This window comes from Manis javanica, chromosome 1 (genome assembly GCF_040802235.1).
Source record: "Manis javanica isolate MJ-LG chromosome 1, MJ_LKY, whole genome shotgun sequence".
NCBI lineage: Eukaryota > Metazoa > Chordata > Mammalia > Pholidota > Manidae > Manis > Manis javanica.
The window spans coordinates 76,423,280-76,443,892 of NC_133156.1; the positions used below are offsets into that span (position 1 = coordinate 76,423,280).

A 20,613-nucleotide genomic window follows, 5' to 3' on the forward strand; every position below is an offset into this window, starting at 1 on the left:
CTCTCAACATAATTATATAGATGGCAAAGACACAGGTAGAAGAAGTTGAAGCAAAGATTATAATTACTTAACATAATAGTTTCATAATGGCTTTTCTTTATTGCTGACTTTAGTACCTGGGAAGACTTTGGTTAAAGTTGATGAAAGCTAGGTGATGATTTACCAGGATCTCCAGATTTTGAGGTTTTACCATGTTATGGCATTTTGAGTATTTTTTTCTGTGTTCTTCTTTTTTATTAAAACAGCTAATTATTATGCAGGTGATGGTGTGAGAGCCTCAGATTTATCCTTCATTCTAGAATCCATTGTCCACGTTTGCTTAAATCTAAAATTAGGTGCCTTCTCTCTTAATCCAATTCCATGGTTTTCATAAAGGCAGAGAACATGGGTTTTAAATCTATGGTGAGTCATAGATTCATTGTCTTAGTAGTGTTTGCATTTACCTGCATTACATAGTCGTAGCACTGTTAAGCTGTCCTAGAGATGAAATTTTTCCTGAATTAAATGTTAAAAATACATCATACTGCATTCTTAGTTCCCTTTGTTGTAGAACATTCTCTCAGCCATCAACCGCAAAGTCACAGTTTGATGTGATTTTTGACGGACACCAAATCCTGCCTTTGTGGTTAATAGAATATCTTAGTAAATAAGGCTTAGCTAAATTATCCAGGTAGAGCTATCAACAAACCATATAATTGTTTTTTTCACCATGCTACATGTAATAACACAGTGGTCAATCTGTGTAATCTAGACATCTAATTAATGAGATTAACTTTCATTTTATATCTTAGAAAGTTTAGGCATGCTTCCCATGGTAAGTCCTACTCTTGTAATAGAATCCAGCTGCAATATCAGGAAGCTGATGATAGAATGCAGGTTTTCCTCAGGAAAAGCATGGATTCAAATGCATGGCATTCTACTAATGTTTATTGATTAAAAAAATATTAATAGTGAGGCATTTATGTTCACATTGCTACTCTTTTTCCTTCAACTGTTATGTCAAGTTTACTGTGTTGCAAGATAACTAGATGCAATGAATGAAACATCTGAGTTACTTCAAAATACGCAGATTGTTTGCTTTAATTCTCAAAATCTGTGTTTTCTGGTTTGATCCTCCAGCTCTAAATTTGTATATAATATAACAAAGATGCATACATCTCTGCATCTCAAATTAACTATGAGGGGAGAAAAAGATAATCCTGATATGTGATACGAGAGAAGATTTTACTCTGACAAAATGGCATTTTCTGGTTATAATCAATGAAATAACTACATGGTGGTGAAACAGATCAAAGCTTTGGAGAAAGGCAGGGAAAGAGAAGATAGGGGGAAAATTCTAACTCATTATCAACTTGAATGCCATTGTATCGGCTTATTAGTTTTCTATTATTTGTTAGCCTCATAACAAATTACCACAAATTTAGAGGCTTAAAACAATGCACTGTTATTGTTATGCACAGGCTCCAGTTCAGCAGGTCAGAAGTGCAGGCATGCCTCAGCTGGGTCCTCGGCTGTCTCACACTCAAGGGATCAGTTGGGCTGAGTTCTCATCTAAAGGCTCTGCAGAAGAATCCACTTCCAAGCTCACTGTGTCTGTTGGTAGGATTCAGTTCCTTGTAGTTGGAGCACTGAAGCCCTTGTGTTCTTGTTGGCTTTCCAGCCCTGTTGCCCACCTCCATCTTTATATCCATCAATGGAGAACCTCCCTCGTGTCAAATCTTTCTCACACTTCAAATCTGTTTCTTCAGAAAGAATCCAGTCCCTTGCGTAATGAGGTCAGGCACACCAAAAATAATCTCCCTTTCTTAAAATCAACTCTACTGTAGTGTATTATAACTGTAAGGCTGAGAGCAGTGACGGGAGGAGCAAGCACGTTGGACCCTGAAGACGCGTCAAAGTCCCCGGCTGCTGCCCCCTCCCAACCTGAAAAATGTGCCTTACGTTAGCCAATCCTCGCACCGCTGTAAATATAAGCTCTGCCTCCCCCTACCTTCTTTAAAAACTCGCTGCCTGTCTGCTTAAGCGCGCAAACTCCCCAGCCTCTATTTCTGTAGACTGGGGAAATCTCGCCCGGGTGTTTGCGTTCAAATAAACTACCTGGCCCTTTGTTGCCTCTCTTCGCCTGCTTATTTCGGCTAGAATTTATCTTACAATAACCTAATCATGGGACTAACTATCCCATCTCATGACCCAGATCCCCTTGTGTGTGAGGGGAGGGGACTGTGCAGGATGTATCTGCCAGGAGGGGGGTTCTTGGCCACCATCTTGGGATTCTGCCGACTGTGATCATCTAAACACCTCAGTGTTCTAGAGCGAAAGTGGAACGGTCTTTGTGTTGCTTGGCTATAATATAACTGTCCTACAGTAAGCAAATTAGGAAAGCCTGACTGTCTAGACATGCCCTTTCAAAGATTATAGGTGACATCTCATACTACACGTATAAACTGAGATATATTTTATTATAGTTGTGGTATAATATGTTATATTTATTATATAATTCTGCTCTAGAGTGAAGGGTGGTTGGGCATAGAGCCTGATGGGCTCTTCCACCTTGTCTCTTTCTGTGGAAAAGAGTAAATAAGAATAAAATTGACAAAAAGTGGGAAAGGTCCATTCCTCCTTTTGGAGACCTATGTTGGTACATAGAGCCACTGAGCTGATATCCCACTGGCCTCAAATCAGTAGAAACAATCTTTATTTCATCTGAAACCAAAGCAACATTAAAACTGGAGGATACCCAAGATAGGTGTCAGACGTATCCTTCTGCCCTATGGCTTTCCACCACGTGGAAGGCAAGAGACCTGCACATGCGCAGTTCACTTCCTGTTCTGACCCTTGCTGGTGCTACCCCAGCATAGCCCCTGACCCAGAACCCAGCTGCCACGCCTGGCTGGGCCCCTGAGGTGAGGCTCCACAGCACCGTGAATCTGACGAAAGCGTCAGAGGAGAGATCCGTGAGAACTGGGGTTTGCTTCATAGGTGGCATTAGCCAGACTCCTCAGCAGGAATCTGGAATTAGGGGCCTTTGGCACCAGGGGCACCAGGTGTTTCTCATGCCAGGATTCTCTTGCAGGCCAGCACAACTCCTGAGTTCCCATAAGATCTACCTCCTGAGTGGCACCTGATGCTCAGCACATCCCAGCCCATCCTCTCCCTGCTCCTCCCAGTTCAACTTCATTTTAAAATGGGGAAACTGGTTCATCCAAACTTAAGTGCATCAAAAAACACACTATCCATATTAGCTAGGGGCTCTTACTTCCGGATTTCTACTTCTCACTGTTCTGTTCCTTCAGCCCTTCCCCACCTTATCAGCTAGTAGAGCATGTGGTAGGCAGAATATAACCCCTCAAAGATATCCTTGTCCTAATCTCTGGAACCTGTGAGTATGTTACACGACATGGCAAAGAAGCATTGAAGTAGCAGATGAGTTGAAGATTGCTTATCAACTGAGCTTACAACAAGAAGATTCTTAATTATCTAAGGGGTCCCAACAAGTGTCCTTAAAAGTAGAAGAGGCCATGAGTGTGTGTGGCAGCTGGCAGCCTCTTGCTGTGGCCAAAACTAACAGAGGACCAGGGAGGAAGAGCTGCTGAAACATTGGGACGACCACAAGGTGGAGCTCACCCAGCTTCAAGTTGCCAAAATAACAAGCAGCATGAGGTCCAAGCTCCCCAAGATCTGAACTTTCCTGCCAGTGCATCACTCTTGTTCTCACCCTCATAACCCAGATTCAGGAAAAGAACCTCAGGAAGTTCTACAAACCCCAGGATCTGCAGCTCAGAAAGGCACGTGTGGCACATGTTCTGCATCTTAAGTTCAGCAAGCACAAGGAGAGCCTGAAGACCCAGAAATAGCAGCAGGAGTGGCTGGCTGTACGGCATCCAAGGTGGGACTAGGCAGTTAAGGCCAGAGCGTCTGCATTGATAAAACCAACTGACTGTGGGTGGCCTGGGAGAGGAGGGTGAGCTGCCACCTTTCTGGCTTTGAAAGGGAGGAAGGGGGCTGGAAGCCAAGGAATGTAAGCAGCATTTAGGAGCTGGAAAGGGCAATGAAATATATTCTCGCTAGAGCCTCCAAAAAGAAATGCAGCTCTGCACACTTCATGATTTTAGCCCAGTGAGAGCCATTTCCAACTTCCAAAGTACAGAACTCTAAGATAATAAACTTCTGCTGTTCAACTTTATCTAAGAGTTGTGATCATCCATGACAGTAGTAATAGGAATCGAGGTGATTTCCAACTGCATTTTCTACACTCAGAAAAATATTTTTGGAAAGCACTAGATCTGAACTCCTAACCTTTCCTTAGTAGTTTAGTCCTACCCCTCTATATAATAAATATGGCTACACAGTTCTCATTCAATATGGAAACTAAAATGAGTGTCTAACAAAGTGAATGTTTTTATCTCCAAACTGCCTTCGTATTTGTTCCAGAAAAGCTTGTCCAGAAATGAGAGTTGGGTAGTCCTAGCCCATCTCCAGTGCAGCTGGTCACTCTGCTGTTCAGGAGGCTGTCTCATGCATTGATGAGTGTGCTATCAGGCATGGCTAACTTCATTTTGCTGCTGTTGTTATCATTAATGTACAATTACATGAGGAGCATTATGTTTACTAGACTCCCCCATCACCAAGTCCCCCCTACCGGACTTCATTTTTAACAGAAGAATTTCACTCCCTCAGAACTTTCATTCCATTCCTTAAAATGTTTCATTTTATAAAGCGCCAGGGCAGAGAGTATTAGCCTTATTTAGGTCACAGATCCTTTGAGAATTTGAAGAAAACTTCCTCTCCAAAAGAAAACACATAACACATATACAGAAATTTTTCATGTTTTTTTATCACGATGGGAGTTGAATTATTTTAGAGAGACAATAGAGAATCTCTATAAAGTCATACTTGTATTGCTCTCACCAGCTTCTCTTGACATTAATGCCTATTCTCCTCAAACACATGAGATAAATGCAATTTTTTCAGGTAAGAATAAAGTTTAATTTAGCTTTAAAGTAAGCTTGTACAAGAAGGCTGATGTTTGTCTTTGATATTGAAATTAAGGAGTCGTTTTTAACACAGCTACGGGCTTGTTATCTTTGACATCTGTCTGACTATGATTTCTCAGTTCATGGCAATAAGTGCTCGAAACACTGACTTGGCAAAAGAAACAAGTAACAAACAAAATGGGATCTGCTGTGTCCTTAGTAGATGAAGGTTAGGCCTGGTGGGATTCCTAGAGCTCTCCAAAATCCTTGTTGAATTCATATGGTGTTGAAGAGATCATCTTTTAAGTCTGTATCATTAATCCATTATCATTTTTTTAAAAAGGATTAAATATTCATAGCTTTATGTTAAGGTCATTGGGGGCAGAATTAGCTTTCAAAGAGCTGTCTTATGATTCCAGCATCTGTGGGTTTCTACCTGCAAACAAATCAGCGAGCCTTGTCCCTCCTTGTCCCCTGTTGGCAGAAGCACTTCTCCAGCCTCCAAGTGTTTAGGCTGATGTCTGCCTCTGACCTGCCCTCTCAGAGTGGCTGCAGAGCAAAATTAATTTAAATGGAAAGATTTACCCAGATATTTGGCAAGAATATCCAACAAGACAAGTAAAACAAACCACGAATGGACTCTTTCTGTTTGGGTTATTTTAACAGTCGGATTTCCTTTACCTCAAAAATGTATGTTCCAAGGCGGGTTCTCTGGAAAGCTAGTTAACTTCTGTATTGCAGCAGTGAACTTGCTCCTCTTCTCTCATTTCTTGACAAAACCTCTTGAAATAGCAGTGTGTCAGCCCTGGCTCTCAGGAGGTTGACAACATTCATAGAAATAGACAGTTTTTTCAGGACCGTTGGCAGAATCATTGACACCGGCTGACACCACTGTACGCTGCGATGAGGAGCTCGTTTCTTCATCAAAGTGGCAAACCAGATGTGTTGCCAAGCTTCACAGATGCTCCACATGAGCCCCAAGTGCCAAGATTCTTATTCCGCCTGAAAGTTTGTTTGGCAAAGAAATTCTTCACCATGTTAAAGACACTGACTCTGCAGATTCTAAGAGGAGTTTGCAAAGCCGGAATTCTTCCTTGATTGTAAGAACGTGCCAGTGGGAGTTGGCTAGGCAAACAAAGGTATCTATTTTCATTAAGGTACGTGAAGTATTAAAGAAATGTCAGAAATTCTGGTGTTGACATCATTTGATGAGAACAGAACTTCAAGAAATGTGTAGCTTCAAAATATTTCCAGTGGCCTGTGAGTTATTTTTCTGGATGAGAGGATGAATTCCAAAAATATTTTAATACAAATCCAAAGCCAGATAAAGTCCCAGTCTTTAAAAATCAAGATGTTTTTTATAAAGGAAAAGATCCACAACATCTTACAGGTTTTCAGAGTAGGCAGCCTGAGGCACTCCTTCAGTTTTATTGGGCCTTGCTTCCATTGGCCAGAATCTTGCTACACAAGAAATACTGTACTTCTTGTCTTACACCACAGTTCGTAATTAATAAAAAAATAAATGGATATGAAAACTTCACGGTACTCTATTTTTTTCTTTGAAATTTGCCAGCTTAAGCTAGACTCAAAGTGAACAAAGATATATGGTTATAATCATGTTAGTAGGGTGTGTTTTCTTAGGTTCTTATCAACAGGAAGAGGAAACTATTCTAGAGGTCTTAACATGGTAGTAACGCTGTTGTCTGTTTGCCTTAGTAGCCTCTATGGCAGATTGTTTTCCGTTCAAAATATAGTCCCCTGCCTACTGTTCTCAGGCTTGGTTCTGTAACTACCTTTGGCTGTCCCAGACCACTTACCAGCAGAAGTTCAAGAGCCATCCTTGGCTCTGCCATCTCTCTTTTCCTTCTGAAATACAGCTGGAACTGTCTACATAAGGGTCCTCCTTGCACTTGAGTTCTGGAATAAAGATGACATGGAACCAACCCATATGGACATGTAGTGTGAGCAAAAACTAAACCTTTGTTTTTATATAGGCCTCTATGATTTTGAGGTCTTTGTTACTGCAACCTAATTTAGCCTAGACTGATAGATACAGCTTCCCATCCCGTACCCCTCTGTGAGAATTAATGTCTTAATATTATAATTTGACATAAAATATGCTTTATTAAAATAAAGTCTCAGGAGGTTTTGAAGTACTTCTTTCTTCCTAAATTTACAGATCTACCCCCACCCCTTGAAGACCAGTTTCAGATGTAGGATCAAACTATTTTGCTATTGTCTCTCATTGAAAAAGGAAACTTCTTTTCCATAAACATATATTGAGGGACAAGTTACTGGGTACACAAAGATAAATATGAGACAGTAGAGGCCTCTGAGGAGTCACTGTCTGATGGGACCCTTGGTTATGTAAATTAATAATTATACAGTGAGACAAATGGTATCATCACGTGATGAGGAGTTTGGGCAGGAGAACTAGGAGAGCGACCATCTTCACCCAGCAGATACTGCACAGGGCAGGTGGCGTTTAGTCTGGGTCTTGAAAGATAAATGAGGATGTAAGAGGAAGTATTATGTAAAATCAAGGGACATGTGGTGTAGTAGGAGCATAAAGGGCTGGAGTAAACGTGGAGGAAAATGACAATGGAAAGGGAAATGTAAGGTTATGAAGGATTTAGCCATCATCAAAGGAATTTGAATTATATATTCTCCAAGCAATAGGAATCAAAGGCAGTAGTAAAGTAAATAATTGCCATGATGAAATTTGTGCTTTAAGAGGAGCACTTTGGCAATGGGACAGAGAATGGAATAAAGGAAATGAGACAAAGTAGAGAAATGTGCTAGAAGGTGCCAGAAATAATGGCATCTTGCACTTAAACAGTAATAGTGATAATAGAAAAAAATTGAGATTTTTAATACTACATATAATAGGATTATTGAAAAAAAATTATGTTGAATAGAATAAGGGAAATTGGGGGTTATGGATGACTGAGATTTCTAGCTAAGATATCCTTATATTTGTGTAGCACTTCACATGTTTCAAAGTATTTTCCTCTCCTTATTTTATTTAATATTTACAATAACTATGTATTGGTTTATCAAGTATCATTTCTATGCCTCAGTATCATGAAGATTAACTTGGCTGGTAGAGAAATAGCTAAGATTAGAAACCAGGTAATGTGATTAAAACAGAAAAGTAGTTGAGCCTAAAAACAAGCCAACTTATCTAATAGGAAAGCTGAGACTAGGAATTAGTTAATTTGTCTGTCAATGAAGAAACTGGGATCAGAAAACACACCCTCTAATTTTCCTTCCTAGACATGTTGTAGCAAAGCCTGTTGCCCCATCTGTGATGACAGCCAGGTCACTTGGGATGCAGGTTTGCAAAGTCATTTTGCCTGTTCTGTTCAGGATAGGCAGAGAAAGTGTCCTGTATACCTGCCATGTTCTCTTTTCTCTAGGCACTTGGTCTTGAGAGCATTTGGAAAAATAATGGCAATAGGTCCATATATAGTCTTTACCTATTCAATGTGCTTTCAATAAGGAAATACAGATTTAATGTGGAAGCAAGCATCAGTGTAAAGGCAGGCAAAATACTTTTTATGCCTCAAAAGTTGATTCAGAGAGAAAGGTATATAGTAACCATGCTTATTCTGACTTTGATCTAAGAATCATTAGGAAAATATGGTGCCAGAGGAACATGGGTCAGTTGAGAAGCATCTACTATCATCACTATTTTGTAGATAAAAATACTGAAACCTCTGAGGCATAAACTAAGTCACTGAAAGTCACAAGAAAAGTTAAATAAACCAAACTTGAGTCTGTCTGTCTTCAAAGTCTGCCATTTTTTGCCCAACACTCACCCCTCTCTCCCAAAATGAAAAGAAACCACTTGGTGACCCAAAGCAATAATTTACCATTTTTTCATCATTCAGCAGGTTGACTGGACTCACTCAGGAGAGTTCTTGCCAGAATCTCTCATGTAGTTCCGGCCAGATGTCTGGGGCTGCGGTCAGCTAAAGGCCTGAGTAGGCTGGGCATACAAGGTGGCTTGTTCAGATGCGAAGAGGTTGTTGCAAGCTTCTCATAACATGGCAGCTCAGTTCTGAGAGGCAGCCTCCAAAGGCGGGTGTTTTAAGAGACCCAGGTGGGACTGCAAGGCTTCTTATGACACAGCTTTGTAAGTCCTGAATGTTAGCTCTGTCGTATTCTATTAGCCAAGCAAGTCCCCAGGTCCAGCCCAGATTCAAGGAGAGGGTGCATTTGATTCTCTCTCTTAATCGGGAATGTCAAGGACATATTGTATAATAATCTAAGGGATGGAAGATGCTGTGTGGCCAACTTCGGAAAATAAAATGAACCACAATTTTCAAAAAGCAAAGCTTCTAATAGGTGCCCTGTAGCATTAAGGAATACGGCCTATTGCCTACCAGGAGACCCTCTCTTTATCTAAGATGTATCAGCACATAGGGCTGGATTAGGGTATCTCAAAAATTAAACCAACATAGTACCTTCAAATCGTCAGGTATACCCAACTTTTATCATCCTATGTATTTTTATTTCATTTTTGTTTTTGATTTACAAGATGAGAAGCAGCAAAGGACTGACTGAATAGTCTTTTTCTACTTCTTGGCTGAAATCCAAAAGGCTACCTAAACTTTTGTTCTTTTGCTTTGCCAACAGATAATGATTCAGTCCAACAATTTCTGCTTCTAGTCAGCTGTCGCTTGAGGCTAGCTGGTAGGTAGGAAGGAGTTGTAAAGAATCCTTTTAAAATTACTGTTTAAATTGTAATGGAGATCCATTGTTCTCCACCGATGAAAGTCACTGTCCTGTGTTCTGGAAGTCAGGCTTTACTTACTCTGACTGGCTGCCAAAAATAGAAAGTCAGGTGAGGAAAGAAGGTTGCAGAACATTTCCTTCTTAAAACTTAAGAGTTTCTACTTTTTAGAGAGAATGTAATTTGTAATTGCCAGCACTTCACATCTTGTATTTTTACTAATTTGTTCAAGGACATTTCCAACAGGATTTAAAAGATCCCAAATATCTCTAAACATTTTGTTGTAGGAACTGTTAGGACTTTTTCAGGAACGCTTAGAGCTACTGTTTTTCTGCTACAGTGAGGTAGCATTATGTAGATGTTAAAATCAATATTCAGTGTGTTGTGCTCATAAATGCTGTTTCTTGGGGCTGGTATCTTAGCTGAGTATTCTGATCCACAAATGGTTTGGGAGTGGGGATGACATCTATATTCTCTGTAATTCCACACTTGAATATTTTGGAGGCAACAAGGCAATATGATAAACGAATATACAGCTGTTGCAGTCTGATAACGTAAGATGTTATTGATTATCCAACAGAGTAACTACCCTGGGTGTTAGGTTTGCTTGTCACGTCCTTCAGTGCCTGGGGTAGTTGAACAAGTTCTTTTTTCCATTGAGCTGACCTCAAAGTCACAGAGTTTCTGAATCAAGGTCCTCAGATTTCATACTTTAGTAATTTCTTTCCTTTCTAATGGCGTATATTAGAGAAAATGTGTCACCTTTTGCACCATGTAATACCGAATCAGATCAGAATTCATGCACAATTATGTCAGGGGAAATCTAATAGTATAGGCTGGCTTATCTCTAGATAACACATGGAAAAATAAACTTCCAAAACTGACAGATTTACGTGATTTTTTTTCCAGATAAGTTATTTGTAAGTAATCGAGCTAAAGAATGTAACGGGATTATTTTTCATACTATAAAAAAGAAAAGACTCTCAACTGTAAAATGGCTGCTAAGTATTAAAGCTCTGTCATTCTGCCTCTCTTTGTCTCTGTCTCTCTCTGTCTCTCTCTGTCTCTCTGTCTCTCTCTCTCTCTGAAAAAGTTCCTAGATAATGAATGAGAGAAAGAACAAGAAAAAGACATTTTGCATTAGTTGTATTTATTAAGAAAACTAATAACTTCAGGAAAACAAAATTTACATAAAACACTGACAGGAAAATAACATTCATTGATAGTTAATGGCATTTAAGTAATACAGATTACATGGCAATCTACGTGGGTATTAGGTAGATGATATTAGGCCCCTAAAAGCATTCATCTGTGTTGCTCTTTTATAATCAGAAAAAGTCAAAGCACATCACGAATCTGAAGTCTTCTTGAAACCAATTAAAATAATTTAAGGTAAGTTGTACTGCAAATGTGCTTTTTAAGTGTTTTAGACTTAGGATGTCTTAGGGATGTTGTAACCCCTTTTAATGTTACTATTTATATATAACTACCATGTGTATAGTATTACTCCTTTAATGCACTGTATTAGCTGTCACTTGAAATTAAGTGCAGGCATGCTCTTTTTCGGCCTTCAGTTTCTCCTACATTAGACGTTTAAATAATGATGCCAGTAGTAAAAGGGTAGGTAGCATTCCCAGTGGAAACTCACTTCTGCATCTGGTTGGGTTGTGTTCGTGTTTCTATGTGAAAGATAGCATAGTATCAGAATCTCTGAGTGTTTACACACCTGGTATCCAGAACTCTACCTGATGTCTTTTCTCAGGGAATTAATGGAATCAAAGCTTATGGTAGACATGTTTGATAGATATACCCTGTCTGTAGAGATCTGGTGATAATTCCATCAAAATTTGTCCCTAGTTGATCATATATCTCTGCATTTTTATATCTTTGTGGTTTTCTTCACCAACCCTGTGCCTGCATCAGTGCCTTCATTAGAAGGTCATATTTTGAGGATTTAGTAATTCACCTTGAAAATAAAATGCACTGTAAGTTGAATGTATCAAGCATGACTTTTCTCCACTCGGCATGAATTTCATAGCATTAAAAAAAAAGCAAACCCATAACTAAACTATTTTCTTGATATTTGCTTCTCATTTATATGAGGAAAAGTAAATAGATACTTATTGGTTTCAGGTGTTTTTTTCTATTTCCATAAGTCATGTTTGCTTTTTATATATAATGATATTGTACAGACTTTCCTTTATGATGATAAAATTGTGCATTTTCCAAACATACAAAACAATTAGTTTTAATAAACTATCCAAATGGGAGCCATTTGGATGGGGTTTAGCTCATTCTGAAACAATTGATATGAAAATTAAATTTCCTTATATTTATTCATAAATATTCCCCTTCCTACAGTCTAAATTATAATGATATAACTTCTTGTGTGGGTCTTTTCCAATAAAAACAAGTAAAAGAATAATACATTAGATTAGTTTTTATTTCAAGAGGGTTGACCAACTTTGTCACCTATAAGGACATTTGCATCTATTTACATAGCCACAGCACAGAAATGAAGATGCAAATTTTCTGATTAAGAAAAAAATCAAGATACAGTATTTTCTCATATTCAATATGAATGATTCACTTGATTCACTCATTTGTTCACAAATTCATGCATACATTTAATAAATATTTACATATCTATGACAAATGCCTATTCTGTTCATCATATACTAATGCATATTAAGAAAACAGTGTGGTTAAATTTCTTTTCCTTTGCTCACTATCAATCTCAGACATGTTCTATGTCTGTGGCCCCCATTTTACTCCCCTCTTTTGTTCAACCTTAATTCTTTCCTTTGGGGTGGGGTATACATCTATAACACTTTACTAAACTTATTCCTTGAAGACATTAATATATCCTCACTTGGTCTTCTACTTTTTTAGTGCGTTTATCCAAATGCCCTCTTGAACATTTAGTATCCCCCTCTGTCTCCCTGTGAATTCATGTAGTCTCCTCTAACACTTCAGTTTTTGTCTTTTGTCTCCAATCCTTGAGTACCTCCCAATTTTGGTCTTCCTGTGAGAACTGATCTATGCCCACAGGCTTAACTAACACCTCAATGAAAATAACAAAAATCTTCACTTTCAGTCATGTATTCGTCTACCATACAACAAATATTATGTATCTATAATGTTCAAAGCACTATGCTAAGTGCTCTGAGGGACACTAAGAAAAATGGGACCTAACTAGTCTTCTTCTTAAGGGGATAAAATCTCTGGTTATGCCCTTTGTCCAAGCCTGTTGTCTCTTTCCCTACCTTCCTGGACATTGAAAATTGTCCCATTATAAACCCAAACTAAGTATATTTCAATCTGAACTTGTATTCTTTCTCTAAAAATGGTTTCCTTTCATAACTAATGGACCCCAGTAGCACAATTATTTTACTCATGGAGACTCAAAAACTCAGTTCATCTTTGGTGGTTCTATCTATTCTGTAATAAAAATTTCATAGATTTTATGGTTGAATTATTCCTTACTTTGTCCCTTCCTCTTGGATTCTTCAATATGCTCTGCCTTGCTGCTTACATGAAATGCTCTGTTTATTCGGGATCATCCATCCATCCTTTAAGACCCAGCTGGAATCTGCAACCCTCTTCCAGGCAAGTTACTCCTTAGCCAATAGTGAGCTCCACTTCAGGACATATAATAATGCATTTATTCTCTTCAGTTGACACTCATCTATTTTTCCCCTTCCTTTTTTTTGTAGAATTACTGTGTGTGCCAAGCACTGTGCTGAGCACTTCACATACATCATCTCATTTCTCCTTTTCATGGCAACTCTGTGTAGTAGATGCTATCACCCACATTTTACAGATGAGGGAAATGAGACTGTGCTGGGCTGGCTTACCTATGGTCACAAAGACTGAAATTAGAACCCAGTTCTAGCTTGACTCCAAAGTCCATGACTTAAACTACTGGACCACATCGCCTTATGACATTTACATACTATTTATTAATATATGATCTTACTTAATTTTAATGTGTCTTGCATCCACAAAAACATTACAAATTCTAGTGACCAGAACTGAGTATTATAATACCAATTATGCACAGTGATATACAATAGTAAACATTTAGTTAAACACCCAATTAATAGAAATATATGTATGAATAGAAAATAGCAATTCAGACCCCAGAGTCCCATAGCCACTGAAACTAGCCATGTTGTATCCCAGATATAACTTAGCAGAAGAAAAGTGACTGTCAATCACTTTCATCTTTCTGATCTCTCTAACGTCTACACTTCCTATAAGGAACCAGAATTTCATCTACCTTTTACAGCATAGGGAATATAGTTAACAATCTTATAATATCTTTGTATGTGGATGGGTGATAACCACAATTATTGTAGTGAATATTTTGCAATGTATATAATTTTCAAATCACTATGTTGTATACCTGAAACCAATATAATATAGTATATTAACTACATTTCAATTTTATAAAAAATAAAAAGAATTTCATCTAGCTTTGCTGGTATGATAAAAGAACATTCACTCCCTTTGTATGTAATTCATCCATATCCACATTCACCTATCTCTGAGCCACAGGAATCACTCGTGGTGCTGTAGGTGACACAGGTTGAGTGTAGTTCCTCTCATCACAGAGCTCCAAGGTGTCCCTGTCAGTTACCCTCCTTTCCATTCCTATAACCAGATTTCAAGTCCCACATACCTCCAGTGAGCTACCTTCCAGCCACTTTCAGCTATAACGTATCTTAAGAATGCTGCCAACCATCGCTAGAGACTTCCTGGGGCAGCATAGCATAGAAGTTAAGGGTGTGGGCTCTGGTACCAGGCTGTTGTGTGGTAAGAGGTGAACTACTTCACCTCCTTTCCTGTTTCCTCATCTGAAAAATGGGGTTAATAATAGTTCCTACTTTATAAAGTTGTTATGAGAATTAGATGAATAAATATTTGTAAAGCTTAGAACAATGTCTATGATATAGCAAGAATTTTATAGGCATACTATTACTAGTGGCATTATCATTATTGTTAACAGCAGCAGCAATATTATCAGCCCTGGGTGCCCAGGAAGATTGTCATGCTATTGAATGAAACAGAGGATCTGAGTAGGGATAGATTTTAGAAGGAAAGAACATTACTTTTGCTTCTAACATGTTGAGTTTGAAATGTCACTAGGCCATCAAAGTGGATATTCCACCAGATACTAGAAACAGAAATTTGGAATTCATTGAAGAGGCTATGTTATGGCCAAAGACTCAATTTGAGCAGTGCTTATTAGAGGTAAGAGTAATTACTGAAACAGAGGCCATTGAGTGTGAAGGGAAGAGGGCCAGTGAGTTCTGCAGAAAATGTTTCTAATTAAGCAGCAAGGAAGGATTAAGTGCAGAGCATTTGCTGAGAATTATCAAAGTAATAGTAGGGGAATCAGAAGGGTCCCTGCAATGGAAACCAAGAGTTTTGAGAAACATACACTGGAAGTAAATATGGCAAATGCTCATAGAAGATGAGAACTGAGAAAAAACTCCTGAGCGTTGGTTATTAGGTTGGTTAGTCTTGCTCTTGGTGCTCAGTTTCCCTAGAGTAGTGAGAGCAGAAAGCAGAGGGCATGAGGTGGCAGCCTGCATGAAGTGCCCTTTAGAATGGTTTGACTCTGAAAGAGTAAGACATGGAAGGATGGGAACTTAGGGAGTCGGTTAAAATTTGGGGTGTTTTGGTAATGGAGAACTCACACTATTTCAGAAGGAACCAGCAGGGGAGGTGTAATACGAGAGCCAGAAGAGTGGAAGATCAAAGTCTCAGAAGGGGGTGGGTGGACGGAAGAGCAACAAAGAAGAGATGGATTCCAAGGGGACATTCTGGGACAATGGGTGGGTGCTGAGGAAGCACATGTGGCCCCTTTCTCTCGGGAAAGTGAGAGAAATGGTCACCTTCTGTGAGTTGAAAGTTGAGATAGAAGGCTCTGGAGAGAAGAGGAGGATATGAAGAGGGCTTGGGAAGAATGTGATAGCCGGCCAACACAGTTGAATGAACAGATCATCAAGTAACTGTGAAAGCCTGGCCGGGGCTCTGTGGCGTAACAGGAGTAGATAGCATCAGAGCAGAACAGTGCACAGCTCAATGGCCCCGGATGCTTTGTACAGAGACAGTATAACACAGGAAGGACATAAGGACAGGTACAATAAAGTCCATAAGCTTCCAAGGGAAGGAGACAAGTGAAGCTAAAATTGAGTGGATGGCCTGGGAGAGTGGTGAGAAGTTGGAAGGAGTAAGCCTCTTAATCAGTGCGATGGAGAAGGCTTGCCCACCCAATGAAGGTGGAAAGGAACAGAACCAGATAATTGTGTTAATCCAGATGCTTTAATTTCTTCCCCCCTCCCTCTGTCCTTCCTTTTCTCCCTGTCTCCCTTTTACCCTTTCTGTTTTGTTTATAATAGAAAACTCTCCTGGGATAATAAAAAAGGATGTATTTTAAGGTGAACTGTACTTTGACACTTTTGAAAGCATCAATCAAACTGTTGAGTAAGGAAACTTGAATTTTGTTCTCCATCTTTAACTTTTCACCTATGGCTTTAGATGAAGTCTGCTTTAAAAGAAGGAAAAAAAGATGTCAAAGCGAGTTGTAAATTATAGAATGACATCCACCATGCAGTTCTTCTGTCACTCTTACTAATATTGCTTACCATTCTGAGTTTTAAAAATAACACAGTTATTGAGATTTAAAACTCTGTGGATGCAGAATACATTTTTTTGAAAGTAAGACTTCTTACTATGCATAGCCAATTATAGTCCACTGAGAAAATGATGTATTTTTCCAATACATTTTTATTATGTACTTAACATACAGACCTTCCCAGCTTCTTCATAGACATTCCATTCCATCAGCCACAGTACATAATATACTTCTTAGGAATCTACTTAAATTTGTATTTACCTGTGAGGCTAGATTGGCTCCAGAGGACACAGTTCCTTTTTCCTTGAGTAAATTATACATATTTTAGAAAACTATCTAAAAACATATTTACCTCATATGGAATTCTTGTCTCAAGGGTAATTAAGACCAGTTTTTAGAAAGTGTGGCCAATACACTTTAACTCTCTCAGGTAAATAAGGTATGTTTTATAATCATCTAAGAACGATTTCTCTCTTCCTTTTCCTTCTCTTTCCCTTCTGTAACCATCACTATGCCTCTTTTATACAAATATTTAGTAATTATTTCAGTGTTTACTCAGATACAGCTTTTGTCTCAGGGGCCAGCACACCAATTACGCTTTTTTGTCCATTCTATGCACTGGCAACAATACACGGAAGAGGCATAGTCTACCCTACGTATAACTTCTAGAAGAGAAGTTACTTTGTAAAGATCCAAAATTCTTCTACATACATATTTTCTTTGGTCTTCACATTTTAAAAAGGGTGTTCTAATATTGGTGAGTTTATCCATAGAGCTAGGAGTAGAGTTTTGTTTGCTAAAAGATACATCTTTTAATGAACATTGTATTTTGAGTTTATTTTTAAAACAAGTAATATCTGAAATTAAATATGTAGTAATGTCATTGGAATTATTTGCAAAAGCAGCTGTATACCACAATCATTATTAAAACCAAAGAAATAAATGAAAGTTTCCTAGAAATACATGCTTTCTCATTTAGACATGTTGCACTTCTAAAACTTCCTTTGCACACTGATTTCTTTGCACACATTGAATGATGAAAATGCACAACCCACTCTTCCTTTGTCCTACAAGAACATGGCAATAGCTCCCCCAGGAAGGAAGCAGCAGGAAATCCATGTGACAGTAATTGTTAGGTGGTTTGTGCAGACCTGTGAGAACAGAGCTAAAAACTTGGGGAAAAGGTATTTCCTAGAAAATATGCACTAAGTGTAAGGTACAGAATAATGCCCAGTTTGTTTCTCCTTTCCTCTGCCTCCGAGGACCAATCCTTTATGTTTCCTGAGACTGGCTTCTGAAGTTGCTGTGGAAGAATGTCGCTGCTGTATGCACTCTTCCCCTGGGAGATCAAGGTTCCTACTGTGTCTTCCTACTCAGCGGACTAGGGACCTAAGAGTTCACCCAGTCTGCCCCAGCCAGTGGGAGCTTCCAAAACAGAACCTATGGGATTAGGGCGTGTTAAACTCTCCCTATTAAAATATTTGCAGTGGCTGTTAAACTTTACGACTTAGAGGAGGGTTTTCTAAATCCTACTCAGTTTCCTGCCTAGATTGGTCTTAGAATTCAGGTGACCTTGAGTCCTGGACTACCAAGCAGAGTCCCCGGTTTATGCCTGTTATCCTATCGTGATTATTAGTGGTGCCCAGTTTCACTTTCAGAAGTATCTTGGTTTGAATGACAAAGGATATGGTCTCTCTACTTAGATCTTTGGACTGAGTTTTATTTCCTTAGGTATGTTTGTGAGTTTTATGTTTATGAGGGGTTATGTTTACTTAGTTTCTACCCGGGTAATTTTGAGTTTTTTTTTTTTTAAAAAAGACCCTAGTTTTCATTGAAATAATCTAAGAACCATGTTAAAACATTGATTCCTCAACCCCACCCCTCAGAGTTTCTAATTCAGTAAGGATGGGGTGGGACATAGGAAAATTTTTAACTAGGTGATTCTTAGGTACCCTAGAGTTTAAGAACTTTAGTTTCAAGCACCTGCAAACTCAGCCTCTCTCTTAGATCCCTAACCTCTGAACTCAGATACATGCAAAGGGACATAAGTACTTCTAGGTATTCTGGGAAACATTCAGTCAAGCTGATCAGCTGCCATCTGGCTGGGTGATACTGACAGGCTGGGACAACCAGTATTTCCCAAGCGATCTCAGAGGGCTTGTCCTCATTACCTTATCATGGCTGGAGCTCAGGTGATTATTTTGAATGAAATTCAGTCAGAAGAATTCTTCCCAATTCTCCAGCCACACAGACACTGCTTCACCCAGGTAAATGAACTGACATACCTGAGGAAGCTATTTTGAATATTTTGTGAGGTCAGTGGTGAGTGTGGATTAACAGTTTATTTCTGGAAGATTGATTCTTGAACAAAAGCCAAACAATTAAGTGAGTCAGTCCCCCACCCCCTGTTCCTTCACAAGGCATCTGCTCTGTGCTATCAAGGACACGTGCCCCTGAGCAGCCGCTCCACGCTGCTGGCACTCTCAAAGTCATGCTTTCCTTTCGCAGCTGTGGGGCTCTGCACACTTCATGCATTCCTTCTGGGCACTGGATCCTCACATTCCACGAGGCAGGAGAAGCAGACATCTGAACAAAAGGAAGCAAGGACTCAGCCTCCCAAAGATCAGGGCTCTGGGCCTTGCACATATTAGTGAACTATCATTTACATTCTCCAGGTCATTTTATTAGTCTTTGAAGGGCACCTGCCTTTAACGGGTCTTACAGTATTTTTTTTCCTCTCATCTTCACTCCCCCCTTCAACCCACCTTTCCCCTTCTTCCATACAGTATCTCACTTGCCTGGGCTTTGTGGAAGGAAATTAAACCGTGATTTGCTATGCTAAATTACCTGAACTAAAAACTATAATTTGCAATATTATTAAGTCATCACCGTCATGGATTTCAATTTCTTTCTGTTTAAACCCCTAACTCACAGCATCGCTCTTTTTGCTGATTCCCAAAAGGAGAGGAGAGAGAAAAGCCATTGGTTGCTCTACTGATGGTTCATACCTGTCAAGAAAGTTAAAATAGTAAGCTTCCAAGGGGTTACTTCAGCCTGGCCAGATTTTAGTAAAAATTCCACATTGTTTCCACAGTGTACGTGCTCATGTCTAAGGCCATATAGGAAAGATATGGGGCTTCTTGGGTGCTCCTGACAGTTTGGTCACTTGCAGGAATTGGAAATTACGCATTTCTACTTTCAGAGAAATCCTGACCAGGGTTCAGTCCTGGACAATGAGGACTTTTCCTTTATGTACTGCTATCTCCAGTCCTTTTGGCAACACCTGGATATTTCCTACACCTGGCAGCATTGATGGCCTTCACAACAGCCAGAAACCTAATCCCCTCCTTCTGCCATCTTCCCATGTTGCTGCTCTGAATTAGGCACCAATATTTTCTGTAAGAACAGAGCAGTCAGGATAGGCTACTTTTTGCCTTAGTTGTGATTCCAAATCTTGGTGGTTTAGAACCACAAGGCTTTATTTCTTGCATATCATATGTGTCCCTCAGGGTGGGCAGGGGCCTTTGCTCCACGCTTTTGCAGGTATCCTCACCTTGGGCTCTAGGGTAACGGAGCAGCTGCCATTTTGAATGTTGCCAGGCACCACATCTGAAGGAGAAAGATGGCAAAGCAGGTACTGACTCTTGAAGCTTCCTCCTAGGAGCAACATAGATCACTTCTGCTCACCTTTCAGTAGCCAAAGCAAGTCACATCTAGGGGCTGGACATGTGTGATCCTCCCACAGGCCAGAAAGGGAGAGGCAGAATATTTGTGCATGGTTTTAATGGTTACTACAGGGTCTAGTAGGTTCATGAATCTAAGATATTGAAGGGAGAGAATGACTATAATAAGAACTATATTAAGTTTTGTCTACCAAGAAGTATGTAATTTGAGCCATTAAGAATTTAAGGTTTCCCCCTGCACTTCAATAACAATACAAAAGCAAAGTTCCATCTTTGGTAACTGTTGGAAAACAGTGATGTTGAGACCTGATCCTGTGGCATGTGCTCTGTAATATGTCAGCAGTGACCTGGGGAGCAAGGGGACTAGAATATGCTATTTCCTGCCCCACTGCCTCATTCAGCAACTCTCCATTGAAGAATATAGATTTTACCAAGTGACTATACACATTAGAGTAATGATTCACTCTGGATCTTGAGTCAGACTTCCTACGTTTAGATCCCAGCTCCATCACGTACTAGCTAAATCGCTTTGGGTAAATTAACCTCTCTGTAGCCTCAGTTTCCTCATCTGTG

The 20,613-nt window shown here is 39.4% G+C and overlaps 1 protein-coding gene across 24 annotated transcripts in view; it reads left to right on the top strand.

Moving 5' to 3' along the window:
* Positions 1-20,613, top strand: part of MCTP1 (multiple C2 and transmembrane domain containing 1) — a 514,406-nt gene that overhangs the window by 448,149 nt on the left and 45,644 nt on the right. The window contains exon 21 of one of the 24 annotated variants that reach the window (XM_073233821.1): positions 1,461-19,444. The exons of the other annotated variants lie outside the window; for them this stretch is intronic. Within the exon in view, the coding sequence (XP_073089922.1) occupies positions 1,461-1,826 (366 nt within the window). The 3' untranslated portion in view covers positions 1,827-19,444. Of the gene's footprint in view, positions 1-1,460; positions 19,445-20,613 lie in introns of those variants that run through there. 24 annotated transcript variants of the gene reach the window in all.